This window comes from Argiope bruennichi, chromosome 5 (genome assembly GCF_947563725.1).
Source record: "Argiope bruennichi chromosome 5, qqArgBrue1.1, whole genome shotgun sequence".
Classification (NCBI taxonomy): domain Eukaryota; kingdom Metazoa; phylum Arthropoda; class Arachnida; order Araneae; family Araneidae; genus Argiope; species Argiope bruennichi.
In genome coordinates, this window is record NC_079155.1 from 121,417,940 (window position 1) to 121,438,136 (window position 20,197).

A 20,197-nucleotide genomic window follows, 5' to 3' on the forward strand; every position below is an offset into this window, starting at 1 on the left:
AAAAAAATCTTTTTATTCTATTTAACAAACACAGAAACAACAAAGAACAGTTGCACTTAAAATTACAGCGAAACCGAAAAGAAGAGTGGTGCAATTAATTATGTATGCGTGATTAGGCTTTACGCAATTTATGTTCTCTAATTTTCAGAGGTGAGATTGTGATAAAAAAAAAATATTTTTTTCTTTTAGCACCGTTGAAATAAAGAAACTTGTAGCTGCAAATTAATTTGACCAAATGACAAAATTCTCTGCTAATGATAAATATGAGAAAACCCATAAAATATTTCCATTGCTCGAAAAGAATGAAAACTGTCCCTTTTTTACTTCAACCTAAGAGCAACAGAGGTTGCGTTAAACGTTTTGATTTGGGAAAATGATTTTATCCAACGGTTATACATAAAACTTGAATATTTTTCAAATTAATAAAATATTTTCTTTTGTCCTAGAAAAAAAAATATCCCTAGAAAGATTAATCAAAACTCAATTTCTAAGAGTTTTATTCTATGGTTTTCATGCCGAGTTCCTTGATTATTTAGGAAATTTCGGTCGATTTCAATTTCGAAGGTGTTCTGTATGCCTTTTTTTTCTGTAGTTTCTTCATTCTTGGAGGTTTCAAAATTTCGCTTGAATGTGGATAGGAAGAATAAGCTAAAAATTTTTTTTATTCTCTGATATGATTGCACATGTATTTTGAAGATTTATTTTCTAATGGTCCTTGGACTATACGAGATCATACTCAAAAATCTGAATTCACTGATTCGCACTATGTCTTTGCTAAATAATTTACATTTCTCAAATCAAACAATTTTTGATTTTTAGATAATATTTCTTGAATTAAAAACCCATCCCTAGAAAATTTATTGGAACATATATAAAATCTTTTCATTTTTCTTATTAAAAACAAAACATGAAACCTTGCAGTTTCTTTGACTTTTTAATGCTCTCTGATGAATAGGATAAAACTTCTTATGTACGACATAAAATCTTGCTTCCGTGATCTTACCACATTCAGACGAAACTTGTGGATTTATTTGCAGGTGTTTGCATCTAAAAAAAAAAATCTTCATCTACGGAAACTTCAATTACAGTAATGTTTGGATCAAAATAAAAGAATTTAATAGTTGTAAACAATTAGTCGTAAAAAAAATAAAATGAATATCATTTTATAAAATTCCAGGGTAATATTTAAAAATAAGTTTTAAAAAAATGTTAAATTATGCAAAATTCAAATGAGGTAATGCTATGTATAATTAAATTTAATAACCAGGTTTGTAGACATACTGACATCTCTGAAAGTACTAATCGATTCTGCATATACTACTGAAAAAAAAAAAAAATTCAATTGTAAATAATTATTCACTTTATACGAGCCGTAGTAACGAAAATCCGGGAAAAAAGATATCGAGATTTTTCCTTTGGTGTTTTTCTAAAAAATAACGTTTTTGTGCTCATTTTTATCAAAAGATATTGTTATGTAATTAAAAAAAAAATCTGGTTAAATCTTTATCAGGGAAAAAGATAGATATTCAATTTCAGATAGTAAATTGCTTTATTTAAGATAACTTATGCCAAGTTCAATTAATAAAGTCGGGTTTGTATTGAACGAAATCTTATCATCATTCCACTTTAAAACTTCGTTTATGGATTTTAATCTTATCCTAAACTTTTAAAGAACTTTGCAAATTTGCTTCCAAATTGTTAAAAAGAACATGCTTTTCATAAAAAGTTTTGTTGATTTAAAAAAGAAAAGACGAAAAAAAAAAAAATTTTATCCAACAGTTAGATACTACCATTTTTACGATGGACGGTGGGGGGGGGGGGGATAATGTTTAGGAAATTGCGTTGCTTTGCAAATTTTCTCGTAATGCGACGAATAAATAATGTGTTAGTTAAAGGCAAGGTTAATTAGAAAATTTCTTTAAATGGAACTTCATTGAATGGAGATTTGACAGTAACACGAAAAAGAATCAAACTTTTGAGCTCAAGATTCGTGGTTTCTACTTTTCATCCTACGACGATTTCATAACGTTTAAACTATCAGTTTAAATTCACGCATGTCAGAAATTCCGACTTTTCTCTTCATTTTTAAAAACGCAGCAGCCGTTTCATGAGTTTTATTTTTTTAGGGGGAAAAAAAGATAACTTTTTTTATTTTGCTACTCACCGATGCTTTTCTTTTTATGGACATCTTCAAATAAGCTGAATTATAAGGAATTTGAAATAAATATTTTCTGTTATAAGGCGTAATGATTCAAATTTTAAAAAAAATTCCATCTTTATTATATTAGAAGGGAATATGGCATTCGTTCCTTTTCCGTATGGAAGAGGTTAAACCACCTTCATTTATGGATAATATATGTAATTTGCGATTGCATATTTTTTCATGAAATTACAAATGATCTTGGAAATACAAATGCTTTAATAATGTAATCAATTTATAGGAGGAGAATGGTTAAAAATTCGCATTGAAAATTTCAAATTACAAATTTGCTTGCTCAAATTACAAATTAAATTGTAATTTGAGCAAGTTTTAAGAGATGTTTTCTTGGTGTTTCAGTTTCTTTTTAAAGAATATATGCAGCCATTTGAGAGGTTCTGGATAACTGCAAGTTCTGTAGAGAAAATTAATGTAAAAGCATATTGATAACAGAACATTGATCTTTAGATGCTATTTTCGGTTATACGAAATAAGGATATACTCCGCAATAAATAATAAATGTGTCTGCGAAATTCATTTCTGGTAGACATGCTATGAGTTTAAAATTAACACTTCAGTTACTTTCATCTCCTTAAAAATATCGCTTTCGCATTTGGGAAGGAATCATAGAAATTGTATCCTGTGCTTCTCACTGACTTCATAAACAGTTTTCACTGACGAAACAAAAGAATTTAACTCACGATCCCATCATTCTGGGGCGGGGGTTGCGGTGGCCTGGTGGCAAGGCTACGGAACCGAGGGTGGAGAGCTCGAGACCAGATTGCACCAAAGAACCGCCATGTAAGCAGGCCTAATGTACACCAAATCCATCGGGGCCAACCACCCTCCCGCCTCGTCATCTGACCGTAGTTCAAAATTTCGAGATCCGTCCCAAAATAGCCCTAGTATTGCTTTAAAAACAGGACGCTTATATAGGTAAACAAAATCCCTCATTCTTGGAAACATTAACTTGAGTTCTGACACATTTTCAGTTTCTTTAGATAGCATTGAGAAATTTACGAAGATTTAATTAACATTAGTAGAAAAATTGCTCCTACTAGAGATCTGGAATTTTACTTTTTTACAAAAGTTGATAAGATATAGCAGAATTCTTTAGAATTAATTCGGTTCTTCAATTAAAGCCCACAGAATTCATTTGAGCCACATAACAAGAATAATTTTGTACATTTGAATCCAATTTTCTAGCAATCCATGTGTTGCTTCTGAAATCCAAATAAAAGCGTAACTACTTCATTTCTGAATGAAAAAAAAAATTTTACTTCATTTTTTTTTTCTTTTTTTAGTGTTTTGTGTCTGATTTTTTATCAGTACAACGAAAGAAAATGAGTTCTCTTGGATTTCAGATATTTATTAAATTGTAGACATAAGTACAGTACAAAAAAAAAAAAAAAAAAAAAAAAAAACTTGAAATGGAGTGAAATTATTTTTCAAATTCTTCCTAATAGTAAGAATTTTTTCCTGCGCTGGAGTACAAATTTGTTTTAAAGTTAAGTGGAAATATTGCTTCCAGAAGCAAATATTATCGTGTACTTTTTTAACCGTCATGTTTTGCTTCAAGTATGTAAAAGGCAATAATTGCTGTTTTACAAAACCAAGGTACTAAAGAATGTGGTAGATGTTGAAAATGCGACGGGGGGGGGGGATATTTTTCGAAATTGAGATTTATCGATTTTTTCCTAACATGGTGTCTTAAATTCAATTTTTTTTTTAACTCATTGTCTCTGAAAAAAATTAATAACATTTACAATTTATTCATGAAGTTGCTTTCTTAGGAAAGACATGGACATAAAGCTAAAGCTGTTAATAGAATGAGAGAAAATCAGTACTGAGGATTCCCTTTTTATTATCTTGTTATCAGTGGTTAATCCAGTATCGCTAGCATTCAGGAATGATTATCATGGATTAACAAGATTTCTCAACATCTTCCAGTGCGTTATTTTTTTTAGAAACCTTAGACTGAATCTTTATAGAAACTGTTTCGGTCACCTTAACTTATACTAAACTCCCTTTGGTTGGCATTTCAATTTGTCTGTTTCCAATATGTTTCGAATTGAAATCCTTTTTAAATGGACAGGAATATGGAGGAACGATTGCGAGAATGATACTATTGACCAATGAATGATATTGATATTACTAATGAATCTACGAATGATACTCGTAAATTCAATAGATGAATTGGGAAAATGAATTTTAAACAAAGAAAGGAAGAAATTTCCATCGAAATCAAATGTTTTTATCGATATCAAAAGGCCCTTACATTTCTTTTTTCAAGTAATTTTTTCCCTACTGAATAAGTAGGGTTTCAAACAAAGGACTATAAGTGGCGTGGCTAACTTTCAGGGAAAGCTCTTCAGCAAAAATCTCAGTTGTGAAATAATTTATCACAACTTGAAAGAATTGCCCTATGAAATTTTAAATTGTCGGGAGGCTAAAGAAGTATCCCTCCATTTCCTTCCGTGTAATACTGATATGTAGAAGAGAGCCCACGTCAGAATTCATCGTCAAATCGAAAGGTGGTCAATAATTTTTTTAAAGCCTTCTGGTCCTTTTTGAGACTTTGCCTGCCGTCTAAACGAGTTTCTGGCGTTGAACCTGCCCACTTCCGTACACCCTATGTTGGCAACATCACTGATTCATCGCAGTCACTAGTGCAAGCTGCTATTTAACAAAAGAATCATTATAGTTATAAAAAGTTTTTTAAATTCATTTTCTTTTATGCGATAACAAATTTTCATCTCTTTCAACCGTGCAAACCGTATTGCGGGAACCAAAGTCCCTGATTGACCAACACTACGAGATCGATGCGTTCCTTCTCGACGAATGTCACATCGAAGGAATTCCTCCAACGAAACGAAAAGAATGACAGAGCCACACAGGTACGATCGTGGCAATGATTAGAGAAAGAATTATTTATGTCTACACATGTGCAATTCGATAACTGCGTTAAAAACTCGTATTTGCATATGTATATTTGAGAATGCAATTCCTTATTAATATCTGTATTGTAATTTTGAAATTCGGTAAAGATACTCAGGGTTTTTCTTTTTGAAGGTAAGTAATGCTATTTTAAGTATGTAATTAATGTATTTTTAAAGGTGCCTTAACTTAAATATTTAAGAAGTTCGAGGTTTCAAGTGTGTATTTAGGTCTGGACGCATTTCTGAAAATAAACGTGAAATTTTTTTTAACACTTACATCAAAAGAAATGTGAGTTGTTTTCCATTACTTATTTTAAAGTAGGTGGTAAATGGTTTAAGGAAAGAATTCACTTTTACTCAAAATGATAAACTTGACTTTTTTGTAAAGTGGGATAGGTACTCTAAATGCTTTTGAATCGTGTCTATTTTTTTTTAATTGTTTTAAAGTTGGTTATTTTTTCAAGGTTGACATAATCTGAGTTTAAAATATTATTCATTCAAAGCTAAGGTGAAGTCAACATTATTTAATGCATATAATCTAAGAATCAAAATTGAACGATATGCGTCCCTTGATTTTGAAATTTATTCTTTATGTGAATATTATCTTTCATGTCAACTTTAGTCGTTACTATTTGTAAGGTCTCCCGATTCCCACTGTCTTTTAAATCATTTTCCATTTTGGCACATCATTCAGACATATTAAATATTTCTATTCTTTGCTCCTGATAATAATAAAAGATATAAAATAAAGGATGCTTTCCGACGAGTTTAGTACGATATAAATGAATCATAATCAAAAGCAGTTTTCTTCCAAATAATTTCCGTTTTCTAAATTTTGACTGACTCGAACTGTGTAAAATTAATTAATTTCTTCTTAAACGGTCATTAAATTCTTTTTGTGTAACGGCCGATAAAAAAAATTTAAAAAAAAGTAATATAATTTTTTTTTTAAATTCAATTTCTACTTTTGCAAGAATTGATCTCGCATTCTTCACCTTCACGTGAAAAATACTGAAATCTTTTCATTTTAGCGATTCAGCTACTACCTGTAAAAACTGTTAAACTGCTAAAACTCTATTTAAAGTATTAAAAAATTAATTAAATTTAATAATTAATGAATTAATATTTGAAAAAACTGTATTAACATCAAGTGTCATCCAATGCAAGTTTTAAAAAGTATATTTGAGTGGATGAATAAAAAGTATTTTATTAACGATTGAAAATTTGAACAAGATATATAAATATATATAGGAAGAGTGTAGGAATTGAAAAAAAAAATATTGTAAAATGAAATATTTTGAAAAGAAACATTTCGCTCATATCGAGGCAAATTCATTCGCCCTGCAAATTCTTAAGAAGAGCTAATAATTTTATCGATCAAATTTTCATGATACGTGTATCTTTGTGAATACTTCAGCTAAACGGTAGTATATGAAATAAAATGAGATTAATTTTTATTGGAAAAAATGATCAATATTTTAACTGATTCTGTTACATGTTTTCATTTTGATAAGAACTAAACAAAATAAAGTTTTAATAAAGATTTAATATTTTCGTTGCAACAGGGGTGTTTGTGCTCCGGGGAAACCCCGGAATTCCGGGGATTTTGAACTTCGATACCCGGAAATTCCGGGGATCGTCGTTCAAAAGGAAGTAGGAATAATAATGAATTATTTATTTTGATCTGGGCGATTTTGTTTGCTTTGAAAGCAGAAAACGCAAGGTCAGCGTGTGTGGTGAAAACTTTTCCTTTCTTTCTCCAAAGGCAGTGATAATGCGTGAAAAGGGGGGAAAAACTTCTTTTTTGTTCTTTCCTTATTGCGAGTTATGACTCATTCCCCCGTTTCTCGGACATTCTCTTCTGGATTCTTTTCGGCAAGTAGGCGCGGCAGAAAAAAAAAGGGAGAGACTTCGCGACCAGATGTGCGATCACGTGACTCTGGGTTCAAAGGTCTTATCTCTCCTGGCGTGGCGCCAATTAGTAGAGAAGGGGGATTTTTCGCCGTATTAGCTATTTGTCATTGATCGCTTCGCAACTTTTTTTTCTCCGCTGTGTAAAATTTTCGTTTCTCTTATTGAAATATTTTTTTTATTTATGTACGCAAGAGAATTTCACTTTGAAATTTCAGCATACGAAACAGAAATTACCCCTTAAAAATTCATATCTAATTAGTTTTACAGCATTAGATTCAGAGCTAAGAGGTAAAACCAGGACAATATTAGCTTTTGAAAAATTATCATCTTTTATGTCCCATATTTTTAGTGATAATGAAAAGTCAAAAGTAGAAGCTGAAATAAGGTTATACCAGAGTGATATTGATATCACCAAAGAAATGCTCTACACATCTAATGAAAGTGGAAATCAAGTCAAGTGTACAATTGATAAATATTGGTCTAAAGTTTTTAATTTAAAAGATGATTTCACAAATGATTATAAGTATCCTACATTGGCTAAATTGGTCAAAGCCTGCCTTAGCTGCTTCCATGGCCCATTAGTGGAAAGTGCATTCAACTTAATAGATACACTTGTCACTGACTATAGAACCTCTCTTAAGATTGATTCCCTAGATGCAGTGCAGACTATTAAATATGATTTAATGGCTTCTAAAGAAACCTCATGTGAAAAATATGGCTCAAAAAATCCAATGACTGATCCAATTCACAAAGATCTCTTACTGAATATGTACAGAAGTTGGAAAACATATCAAGAGGACTTAAAAACATGTATTTCAGATGAGTCACCTATAAAAGTCTCTGAAAAACCTTCTACATTAGCAGAAAAGCAAACTGCTTCTACCTCTGCATGTGCAGTTCTCGAGGAAATTTCTTCAACTGTAAATGAGGAAAATAAAAGTCAGTCTTCCTGCAATTATGAAGTTCACCACAAAAGAAAGACAGGCCCACAAACATCAGAAAATAAAAAAAAGCAGCAGAAATTAGATAATTTTTTTAAAGAATTAATTCAGGTAATTTAAAATATTTGCATAAAATGTAGTAGTTTATATGTTTGAAAATTTATGGTTATTAATTTTGCAAAAAAAAGTAATTCATTGGACTTTTATAATTAGGTCATTCAATATTTCATAATTGTAATTTTTCATTTCTCTCCCCCCCCCTTCTCGAAACTCCAAAATGCCGGTAGTAAGTCCGTAAAAGTTTCAGGGGATTTTTTGGGGTCCCACAAACACCCCTGATTGCAAGTCAGTATTAAATTTTTATTTTAATACCATGTTTGTAAATAGATTAAAATACTTTTGGATATCTTTCCTAAATGTGAGTTCTAACGAAATGGAGGTGCAAAAAGTAAAAATGAGTTGCTCTTTAATTGTTGTATATCTTGATAACTAAACAAGAAAAACTCAGTGTTAATTTAACGAAATCTCAGCATTTCACTTAAAAACTGCGGTTCAAAGAAATTCGTTAAATAGAAATCTTAAAACTCTATATTTAAAATAACTGAACTAAAGAATCAGTTCCTGCCCATAATTACTGCACCGATTTCGAAAATTATTTCACATGAAAGGTCCTGACTCCTAGACACATCATTAATTGCCTGCCTCCCCAGTACCCTCCATTTTCGAGAGAAGTTTCAAAAATATAATTTCTTGATTGATTGTTTTTAGGGGAAAGGCTACGACAAAGCTTTCCAGCCACAATTACTGTACCCATTTCGAAAATTTTTATTTCATATTAAAGTTCATAGAACTTAGATACATTAATCGCCCATCTTTCCCATCTTAAAATTTTGCGAGAGATCAGGAAATAAAACTTTGACGAGGTCCCAAGTGCTAATATTTGAACCGATTTCCCATTTTGTAGATATTCTAACCAATCAGAATGCTCTGTTCGTAATTCAAGTTCAATTAAAATGGTTTTTGTTTGTTGTGATAAGTTTAAATTCATCGATCTTATTTAACATTAGCTATTAAATTAATATATTAATATTACCAAGGAACAACTGGTCGCCGAAGGTAGTTTATTTAAATTATAAAAACGATAATATGACCGACTGAAAATTAATTTTCCACTTTGCAGATTAGGACGTCTGTTTAAATCATTGAAGAACTTGTTCTCATACTTCGTACTGTAGCATTTTCTTTAAACTGTCATATTGTAACAAATTCTATTAGTATTTTTATGAAGTGTTTTTATTATTAAAAGCAAATTCATTGATATTTTTTTCATCATTTATATAGTTTTTACTTCTTTTATGTGTGTTGTCATTAGTAACATTTTCTTCTTATTTCTGTTCCATATTCCTCTTGTTAATAACAACATGGTATTGCTGTTCCATATTCCTCGATGTGACTGCTTTTTTATCTGACCGGACGGAAGCGACTGCTGACCATACTGTGTCATATTGCAAATCAACAAAACTTCAAGAACGAAACTCCTGTCGAAGTTTAGTTACATTAACGGCCGGTTTTAAAGCAACTCTAGGGCTTTAAAACGGGACAGACCTCGTAATTTTCAACCGCGGGTCAGATGATGAGGACGTCACCTGAGCTGGCACCCCCGCTCCAAACTTCCACACTACACCAACGGGAGGCGTTTGGCCCCGGCGGATTTAGCGTGCAGCAGACCCCCTTACACGACAGTTCTTCTGTGGAATCGGTTCTCGAACATGAAACCCTCCAGTTCCGAAGCCTAGACCTTACCACCAGGGCACCGCTTCCCAAACTCCTGTTGAAAGACTGACATTATGCAAGGCACGGAGCACATTATGCAAGGCACATTATACTTATGAACATTTCCTGGATACAACAGACTATCGACTTCGCGCAACTTTTCTCTGCTTGTTCCTTGCATGGAAATGTTTTGCTGAAATAACTTTTGCGAATCTTTTAATGAACTATATAATATGGACTAAATAATTTGACTGATGGAACTGAATAATTATAATGGTTATCATAATTATAATCAATGAATTGGACCTTATATTATTGATTTGAACTTACTGAAGATACCGGCATTGAACTTGCAAGCACTTGTAAAGAGATTTGTAAATTATCTTATGCTTTTGCTTTTTGAAATGTAAATTTGGATGACTTGTTTTTTTAAATGATGAAAGAAAAAAAAATCAACATCCTCCTGCAAAAGAAAAAGGAGATATTGAGGTCGCCAATAAAAGGCTTCCATGACCCCGCATCTCTCGCATTCAGACGCCTTTTTATGAGCTGGCATGCGACTGCTGTGTGGTCATTTAGGCGTGTGTTGTTGCTTGTGTTCTTTTTTTAAACATACACTTGGGTAACTTCAATCATGCGAAATTCCAATTTAATACGAAGTATCCATAAGTAGTTTCTGTCTAGGACTCCTCTTAACAAAGCAAATCATTGCCACTTTCAAAAAACTAACTTATTTTTCCTTTATATTAATATTTTCAAATTTTAAAGATCAAATTGCATAAATCAAAATCTTTAAGCATAGGCATAAGGAGTCAACCAAGATAGTGCCTTTCATTTATTCCATAGTTTACTGAAATTTAATTTAAATGGCTTTTCAAATAATTAATTGTAAGAGTAAATTTGAATACATCAGAATAAGTTTAATTGCCACTGATAGAAACTATAACAAAAATGATAATTAAAAAAAAATTATATAAATGTAGTAATGGTATTTATTGTTTTATTAATTTGGAGATGGATCCAATTTTTTTATAGACCATAAAAATCAAATAAAATAACTAAAAATGGAGACTCTGTAAGAAAAAAAAAAAGAGAAAACAATGAAATTAGATAATTTTTAGTCCATGGTGTGTTGATAGTATTTAAATTATATAAAAGTAATAAAAGAATCACTTCCTGCGCTCTTTCCACTCACTAAATTCCAGGAATTATCATCCAATTCTTTCGGGAATTAATGCGTTGATTTATTGATTGAAATGTGATAAAAATGGGATTTTTTTTTGGCAACAAAGGCCGTTATCTAACAAATGTTTGGCGCATAAAGACCAAATCTGCTCCTTGTGCCATAAAAAAATCAAACTAAACTCCTAATGCCAAAAGTGTGCATTCAACAGATATTAAACTTCAGAGTTTGGAAAAAGAAATTAATGGTGTTACTGATATTCAAAGTAAATTTAAGTATGTTAATTAAACTAACTTACATTATTCATATTAAATTATTTTACATTGCGTATCATTAATTTTTTAATCAATTATGAAAGGCTAAATCGTCCGTTTTCTTTTGTGTAAGCACAGGAAAAAAATTTGAAAGAAAGAAAAGGTAGCATTTCTGTTTACAAGATTTTAAAAAGTAAAAATTGTAGTAGTTGAATATTAACTGCATATTCCGATAGGTTTTTCGTAACAGAAATAAAGTTCTTCGCCTATGAGATGGGGAATAGTAAATTATAATTTATAAGTTTAGGGAAGGATTAAAGTTAATTGAAGCTAGTTTAGACGAAGGGATAAAGCTCTAATGTCATGAAATTTGGTAGAAGTGTTAGATTAATATTTTTATAATTACTAATATAAAATAATATTTTGTTTATTTATAGGGGAAAGAAATTTAATGGAACTGCATTGTACATGCCTGTTACTATGGGGGACTGATTTGACTATTTTGATTAGTTTTTTTCGAAATACATCAGCTTAATTAAGCGTCTAAAATTTGTACACATTTATAAAGGAGATGGGTGGGTCGAGAATTTAAATAGGGGCTAGATGAGACATTGCGGATAACTACTGCCTTATGAGGTTGATGCTACCGAACAATAGAAATAAATTATCAAAAAAAAAAAAAAAATCGTCCGAAACAGTAAGATTTTTCTACATTGAATTTTAAATAGTGGGATGTAAGGTGTTTTAAATCTCATTTACGATCACCTGCGTACTAAATTTCATCACTGGAATCGAGATAAATTTGTCTGGACCTGGTAAACACTTCCTTTTATTTCTCTAAATTTAAAACGCGTTTCTTGGTGAGTGGCAACTCATTCGAATCGCTATATTTTCCTCGCAAATCAAAAATATTCTGGATCCATCTCCAAATTTCAGTAATTAAGTCGAGGACACTAGGCGTTTGAAATGTCATTTATTAACCATCTAATAACATGACGTAATTTCAGCTAAGTTTCAAATCGAAAACTGAATTTTTAATAACTAAAGGAATTTAGAAGTACTACAAATATTTCGAATGACAAAATCATTTTTTAAAGATACTCGCTCCACTTCTAAAAAGTTTTCTCTCCTAAATAATTCGAATTTTAAGTATCAGAAAAATGTGGTGCAGAATTCTGAAATTTTTACATTCGGAATTGTTGGGTTAAGTGTACAAAGTTTTTTATAAACAAACTAAATTATGTACAAATTAAATGAAATGGACAGGTTTTATCGGGTGCAGAAAATCCCGAATTTGAAAAATTAACGGGAAATAATTTTCGGAATTATCGACAAATTATAGCATGACATTCGTTTCAGTTATATACCTATAACGTATAAAGAATGTCACATTTAATATGAGAAGGTAAAGAAATTCTGTTTCTAATCGCTTTGATAACAAAATCTATGAAAACGCTTACGTATGTGGAACAGAGAGCGCTCTTATTATTAAATGTCAATGGCAGAAGTTAAATATAAACAAACCAGCGTATTTCAATCTGCTTCATTAAATTTACAGCTGCAAATTCAATGTTTCGCAAAATATTATAGATATTTTGGAAGTGTTTCACCTTGTCACCAAACCGTCCATTCAGTTAACGGATTAAAGAAATATAATTCCAAGTTCACCCAAACTTCAGTTAAGAGCGAAAAATAGGTTAATTATGGAAATTGATGACCATTCCTTCCCATAGAATTATGCTGCTAAAATGGTCTTTCTTTTATCTTGGGCCTTTTCTTTTTTTAATGAAATCGATTTCATTTTCCCTCCTTAATTTTGATAATATTTTGAATTCGGTTTGAAGCACTATGTTTTTAAATGGGGCTCAAAATCGTCCTTCAAAACCTTGCTTTTTCCGATTATTCGGTTTTAAAATTTTCGCTTCCACTTTTATTTTTTAATATATACAATATTTAATTGACAGTAAATTGGATTCATATCTTCATCCTTATAAAATAGCAAGGTGAATTATTTTTACTCTATTCCGTATTAATTATTTAACTGTGTAAAAAATCAATAATTACGGCAAACAAACTGGTCGCCGAGAGCAGTTAGTATATTAAAAAGCATCAATTATCGTATTTTAAATCGGCTTTCCAAGAAAAGCAAGTTGAAATCCTAAGCTACTTTTTTTTAAGCGAAAGAAAGCTAGTTACTTGAGAAATTGACGCAATTTTCTTCAAACGGTCGCGCATTCCTTTGTTGTTGTTTGTCAATAGTTAAAATCTTAAAATAAATGCGTAAATATTACTTTAATTTAATAGAAGTCACGTCGGGTTGTACGTTCTTTATCGGAAGATATCGAGAAATTGGGACAATGGTCATTCAGATTCAATAATTACAAGTTACGACAACATTCCTCGATTCCAAAAACGAAACATAGAAGATTATCAATATCAATAATCATTACTCCCTTTATTTAATCTGTGTATTCCGTTTAATGGTTATTTTTAAGGCAATACAACTAGAAATTTTTTTCACTCGTTTGTATTTTAATATGGAATAAAATTAGTGATTTAAGTATTTAAATTTTCGATAATCAAGCTTCGTCTTTTAAATAATTTTGATCAAAGTAAACTAAAATTTAGAAGACTCTTTTATATCAAGCTTGCAAAGTCATCTTGTTACTGCAAATTAAATACACTTCAATGACTATTCTATTGATTGGATTCTAAGTTTGAATTCGAACTTAAAACTTGCCAAACATTGAATTGCACCCTCATTCAAAAGAATGCGCTAATTTCACCTTTGTTATTAAGCCTTACTGACCGTTGATAATTTCTTTGACTATTCGCTCTAGTCTTGATACTGCAAGTTTTTAAATTCAGTTGGATAGTCGAACCCATTAAGAGCGGTAATTATTAATCGCCTGACATTTTCAAGAAATTTACTATTAAAATTTAATTCAACAATTTTTAAAATCTAACACAAAAATTATAACAAAAGAAATCCATTAAAAAAATTATTTTTTTAAATTAAACATCCCGTCTATTCTATCATTCGTAAAATGGTATACATTTTTATAGCTGTGTTCATTTGGTTCAGAATTTTTTTAATATATCTTGTTTTAATATTTATCAATGCGCAAAGACTATCAAACTAGACTAGTTATCTAATGGACAATCGGATTGAAGGAAAGTGCTCGAGGCATAAAAGGATTCTTTTTGTATCCTTCTATATTTTAAAACTCAATTTTCTGTTTCAACTGCAAAATTTTTACAACGACTACATCTTCTTTAACAAAGGATGCCTATAAGTTTAAATAAAATCGATAAACAGAGTAACAACACAAAAATCACGAAACGTCTAAAAGGATATTATAAAATGGAAAAAGTTCGGGCTTGAATTGAATGTTCGTTTAGAATTGTCGCAAACAAAAGGTACTGTTTATCAAAGATTTTCGAACGCAGAAACCCAATCTGAATTAAGACGCTATTTTGTAACGTAGAGTTTCGATCGCCAAATCGAAGGAGAGATCTGCGTGGCATTTAGAGGTAGGAACGGAAATTTCTTTCAATATGATGAAGGAATCTTTTTTTTAAACTAGTCCAATTATTATCTAAATTTGATCCTGTCTTAGAGAAACATGAAAAGAAAGCTTTGAACAAGCAATATAAAATAAATCCATGTACGAGTGACACCTAATTGTACATAATATCAGAAATCGCATACTAAATGAAATGAACAATTTTTAATATAACTCGATTATATAAGCTCATAAACCCGACTTAATTAAAACAGAATAAATGATCTTCGGCTGAGCAAAAAGATAATATTATAGGGCATGAATATTCTGAACAAGTCTTTTTTCCGATTGAAAGATCAACAAGTCAACATTTTCGATGTCTTATTTCGAGTTAGAAAATCTGGGATGGCGTTCGGCAAACAAGACCACGGATACGAGAATAAAGCGAATAAATAAAACATGGAGGTGCAAGCAAATAATAGAAATAACGACCTTGTGTTTTTTTAAAATCCCATTCAGTGGCCATTTCCTTAAACTTGTTAGTAAATGATTTGGCCAAGTTATCATTAGAAAGAGCCAAATTCTTTAATATTGTCTAAAAATTGTACTTATCCCCCCCCCTTCAACGACCCCACCAATGCAAATTTTATTGATTCCATGCTTTTATCCTCGTTTGTTGCAGGAATTATTCTAGTCGTTGTTTCTTCTTGTAGTTGTGGAGAAAGCAAAATTGTGATGCGATTTTGGTACATTCAAGTCTCATTAAATTATCTGACCTATGAACAAATTCATAATGAATTCTTTTAGAAATAAAAACTCAAGGAGTTACAGGTTAAGTTCTTTCTTATCTAGTTTTTCTGAAAAGCGGCAGTCAGTTACGATTTTAAATTTTGAGTTAAACATGTCATTCCTATATATTTTTTAAAGATTCGATGCTTGTGAATATTTTTAATTCGCAACTATACTGTGTTTCCTGTTAAGGGACGCCCTTATGCTCATGCATTGTGTAACAGTGTAAATTTCCATCATCAAATTCAATTAACAATACAGATATGAATCCATGGCTAAACGTATTTCTAGAGACGGTTCTTGTTTAAAAATGAATTGTTGTATTAAAATGCCCTGACTTAATGTAATGATTATGTTGAGATTCTAACTGATCTGGTCCAAATTCGAACATCTTTTCCTTACGGAGCACGTTATTTAAAGATTAAATAGTGAGAAGTGAATTTAAGAAAATATACATTATGTGCCCTGAAATGACTTCATTTACTGTTTCTGAAATTGGATATTTTTGAGGAGCTCCATCTTTAATAGAGAAAAAGTTGTATTTTATAATTTTTTTATTATGTGACACAGCATACTATAAAAAAAAAACTACTTGAATCTATCTACTAAAGTTTAAAAACGTGTTTCAGTTTTTCTAGTCCCTTCTCTTATTCTCCGGCAAAATGAGATCCAAATAAAGTACAAAGGTATTAATATTATTCAGTTCTCTAAAAATATTATAAATGAATAACATTTTTATAATAGGAGTGGTGTATTAATTAAAAGGATATTTTAAAAATTCATATTGCATGTTACATGCCATAAACTCTACACTAATAGCAGTACTTTATTTTTGCTTGAAAAAATCCATTTTTTATTTGCTTTTATACAAAGAAGAAGTACTGTAATTATTAAACAATTCGAGTACGATTTTTTAACGAATCTCCATGTTTCAGAGTTCCTGAAATACAAAAATCATTTTTGAAACTATGCATGACAGTGAATGGTCAAGGAATTCTGGATCCGGATATTAATCCGTAGAGTTGTAAAATCTGTATAATACTGCAAACAAAAACGGAAGAAAATGTATAGGCACAAAACAAAATATGACTCGATTTGTGAATTCAAAATAAGTGATGAACACAAATAAATTACAGCAGAAAATTTGTGTTCACTGAAGAGCAAAAATTTCGTCCCACATGTTTGTGATTATTCAGCTCATAAATGTGTACGTGCCTTAACAGTCCTAGATTTCAAATACAAGTTGATATGTATAATTCAGAGAATTGCCTAAACAATTAAATAAAAATAAACTTTTAAATAAAAAAAATGTCTTGATGATCATATTGATCTCCCATGTAAAAAAGAAAAAGAAAAAAAAGGCAATTTTACTTTACTGCATCCACAGCAAAAACCATCAGAATTATTTAACTCAAAATATATATAGGCGTTGCTTAACTAATGATATTATTTGAAAATAAAATTTTAATATAGAATATTAATGCATATAGTGTTTCTCTCATCTGATAGCATTGGATATTTTTTTTAAAACAAGATTACAATCGCCCTGAATTAAAAACCAGGGAAAAAAAAAAAAAAAAAAAACTATCACAAATTCAAGAATTCCCCAATATTATCAAACTGTTTCTATTTAATGTGATCATATATAGGAATTTCAAAAAACGATTTGAAATCTGAATTTTCTTTGGTGTGTGAAACTGAAGTCTAAAAGATGAATAATCTGAACACTATTATTTACGAAAGCATATTTTATTTACATGTTTAATAATTACATGATATGATTTATTAAAAATATTCTTACATAATTTTTTCGTTTCTATTTACTAAAAAATATTCGTTAAAATATTTTTAACGATTATTTACAAGACAACATGAACCATACAGGTATCAATCAAAAAATACAAATGAATATCCCTGCATAATTAACAATTGCAACTTGAAACTTAACACACACTGCAAACAGCATTTAAATGAAATGAAAACATTCAACCATACTACTACAAATGAACATTAAAGTTACATACTTATTTTTTAGACACTTTTAAATAATTTTCATTTTAAAAATATAACTTACATTAAGCATAAGAATCAATCATTAAAAAAAAAGCACAGAAAATTCAAATAGTAAATATCTGTTTTTAAATTTCAAAATTATAAAATAACTACCAATGCAAAGATTCTCCTAGAAGATTTATCAGTTTAACTAATCATTAGAAAGGCATTCAGTGCATTTTGCAACTTTTTTTTAATGTAACAACATCTACTTTCCACTTTTGTAAAAAGATTCTCAAAAAACTTACTTTAAAATCATTCTTGGAATTTAAAAATCCAAACAAAGTTAAATCCAAATTGATTTATCAATATTCTATTCTAGCATATAATACAAATTTATAATATGAGACAAATAAAAGTATCATACTTTTAAAAAATAACTCGATATTATATATAATTTCAACTTGCGAAATATACAGTCAACTAGATTAAAATAATTCAAGTCTAAGAAGCACTTAAGAAAGGAAGTAATCAAAATTTTGAATGCTATTTATAATCAAATAATTACCAAATAAAAAAATATTAGTTTGCAATTACATTTAATAAATAAGACAACTATTTCAAAGAATTCAGAACTTACAACAAACACATTTCAAAATAAATACTCATTAGCTCAAAGTTGCAATGTTGCCACAAAAAGACAAACATACAATAAATTTATACATTAATAAATAAAATATCTCTGTATAGCAACATTGTACTTTATACTAAGACTAGTAACATGAGAAAAATGTGTAACTGGACTAAAGCCATAAGTAGAACTGATTTATTATTGAGCACCGCCCCATGTATCAACAAAACACACATTATTATGAAAATTCAATGATAGAATTATAATATACATTCTGTAATGGAAACTTTAAAAAAATTTAAAACTGCTCTCTCAAACACATATGATACAAATTCACAACAAATTAGAACACAAATAAAAATTTACATTTTACTCTCATAAAGAGAGGGGAAAAAACTGCTCATAAGCAGACAGCTTGAGGTAACAAAACATTTTCTGAAATTAAATAAATATTTTTATCCAAAAAAGTGAAAGTTCCTGATTGACATTAATTCAAGGAACTCAACAACCATTTAAATCACTGACAAAATTTAATGTAAAATAAAACAGTTTCCAACACAATGTCATTGTTCATCTAAACGATATTAAAATCAAAATTAAGTAATGATGAATGTATGATGTTAAAATACAATTTTTAACTATTAATTTAAATGCATTTGCAAATTATAAATGCAAAATAATCTCATTGGTTCTCTGTACTTTTCATTCTCAAAAAAGAATAGTTATCTTCAGAGAGAGATAAAAGCAAGAAATATATTGGAAAATATATACATCAGTTGAAAATTTCTAGGTAGTAATAAATCCTTAAAATATTCATGCAAAATTCTTTTCAGTGTTAAATAAATTAACACGATTTTTTCCCCTTTTCACAGAAGAAAAAAATTTGCCAATAACTTATAAAGGGTTTCCAATTAGATTACTTTTCAACACAAAAATAGAATTCCGAATGTATAGTAAATAAATTTTACTACAATAAAGAGAAAAGTAAAAAATGTTAACACATTTTGCTAGCAAACAATTAGAAAATCAAAGGAACCGTTGAAGTAACTATTACTTTACATTAAATTCTGAAGTTATCTAGCTTTTCTTATCAATAAACTATCATTTCATTCATATTTATGAGAAAATAAAATATTTTTGGCAATTACAGGTTCTCTCATATTTTTGGGAACCTGGCATATACAAATATTCATTATGCAGTTATACATAAGGTACAAATTAAGAATACAATACTGAACCAGTTGATTACTTTAGAATTTCACATGTGAGACAATAGCCTAATATGAATTAGTTTAGTTCTTTTAGTAAGCTCTTCAGTTATAATAATTAAATATCAATTAAAAGCTTTCCTCTACCTGAAATCTTAAAGCTTTTTGAAAATAAGTTCTTAGAATCTGCAAAGAATTTTCATAGATTATTCTTTCACTTCTAATCTTCATTTGCAGTATTTTCATCCACAGACTCAATTACACAAAATACTTTGCCTTCCCATAGAGGTAAAATTTCATTGTCATCTGAAACTTCTTCAAGTACAACCCCAGTACCAAATTCATCACTGACTCGCTTGAACCAATACCTAGAAAAAAAAATATTTAATTAGAATCAATAAGTAAAAGAGCAAAAATGTAATCATTCAAGTATATAGACAACCTTTAGAATAAGCTCTTGCTTCAATCAAATCAAAATTGTCACATAGTGAAAATTAAGAATTTAATTCTAATAAATTTAATAAAAACTTTTTAAAAATTATTTCAAATATTTTAGAATATAATTATTTAGAATGCATCATCATAAATATAATGGAATCTGAAAATCATTTTTTTCTGGAATTCACTAGTATGTGGTGAAACTTACACATTATCAAAATTTAATTATATTCATTGATCAAATGATAATAAAGTCCCAAAAATTAATGTATTGTCATTAAGATTACAGAAGTGTTCAAAATTACTAAACTCTAGTCTATGAGAAAATAAATAAAAAATTGATTTCAAAATTTTATCTTTAAAAAAATTCTCTTTTTTGAAAAAAGGCAATGATATAAAAATGTATTAAAAAAATTCCATTAAAAAACACTT

General features: G+C 29.6%; 1 protein-coding gene across 3 annotated transcripts in view; it reads right to left on the reverse strand.

The window, feature by feature from the left end:
* Positions 1 to 17,280: 17,280 nt before the first annotated feature.
* The window catches only part of LOC129969076 (axin-2-like), a 59,325-nt gene continuing 56,408 nt past the window's right edge, over positions 17,281 to 20,197 (reverse strand). For all 3 annotated transcript variants that reach the window (XM_056083485.1, XM_056083483.1, XM_056083484.1), the window contains exon 12: positions 17,281 to 19,695. In XM_056083485.1, the coding sequence (XP_055939460.1) occupies positions 19,548 to 19,695 (148 nt within the window). In that variant the 3' untranslated portion in view covers positions 17,281 to 19,547. The remainder of the gene's footprint in view (positions 19,696 to 20,197) is intronic.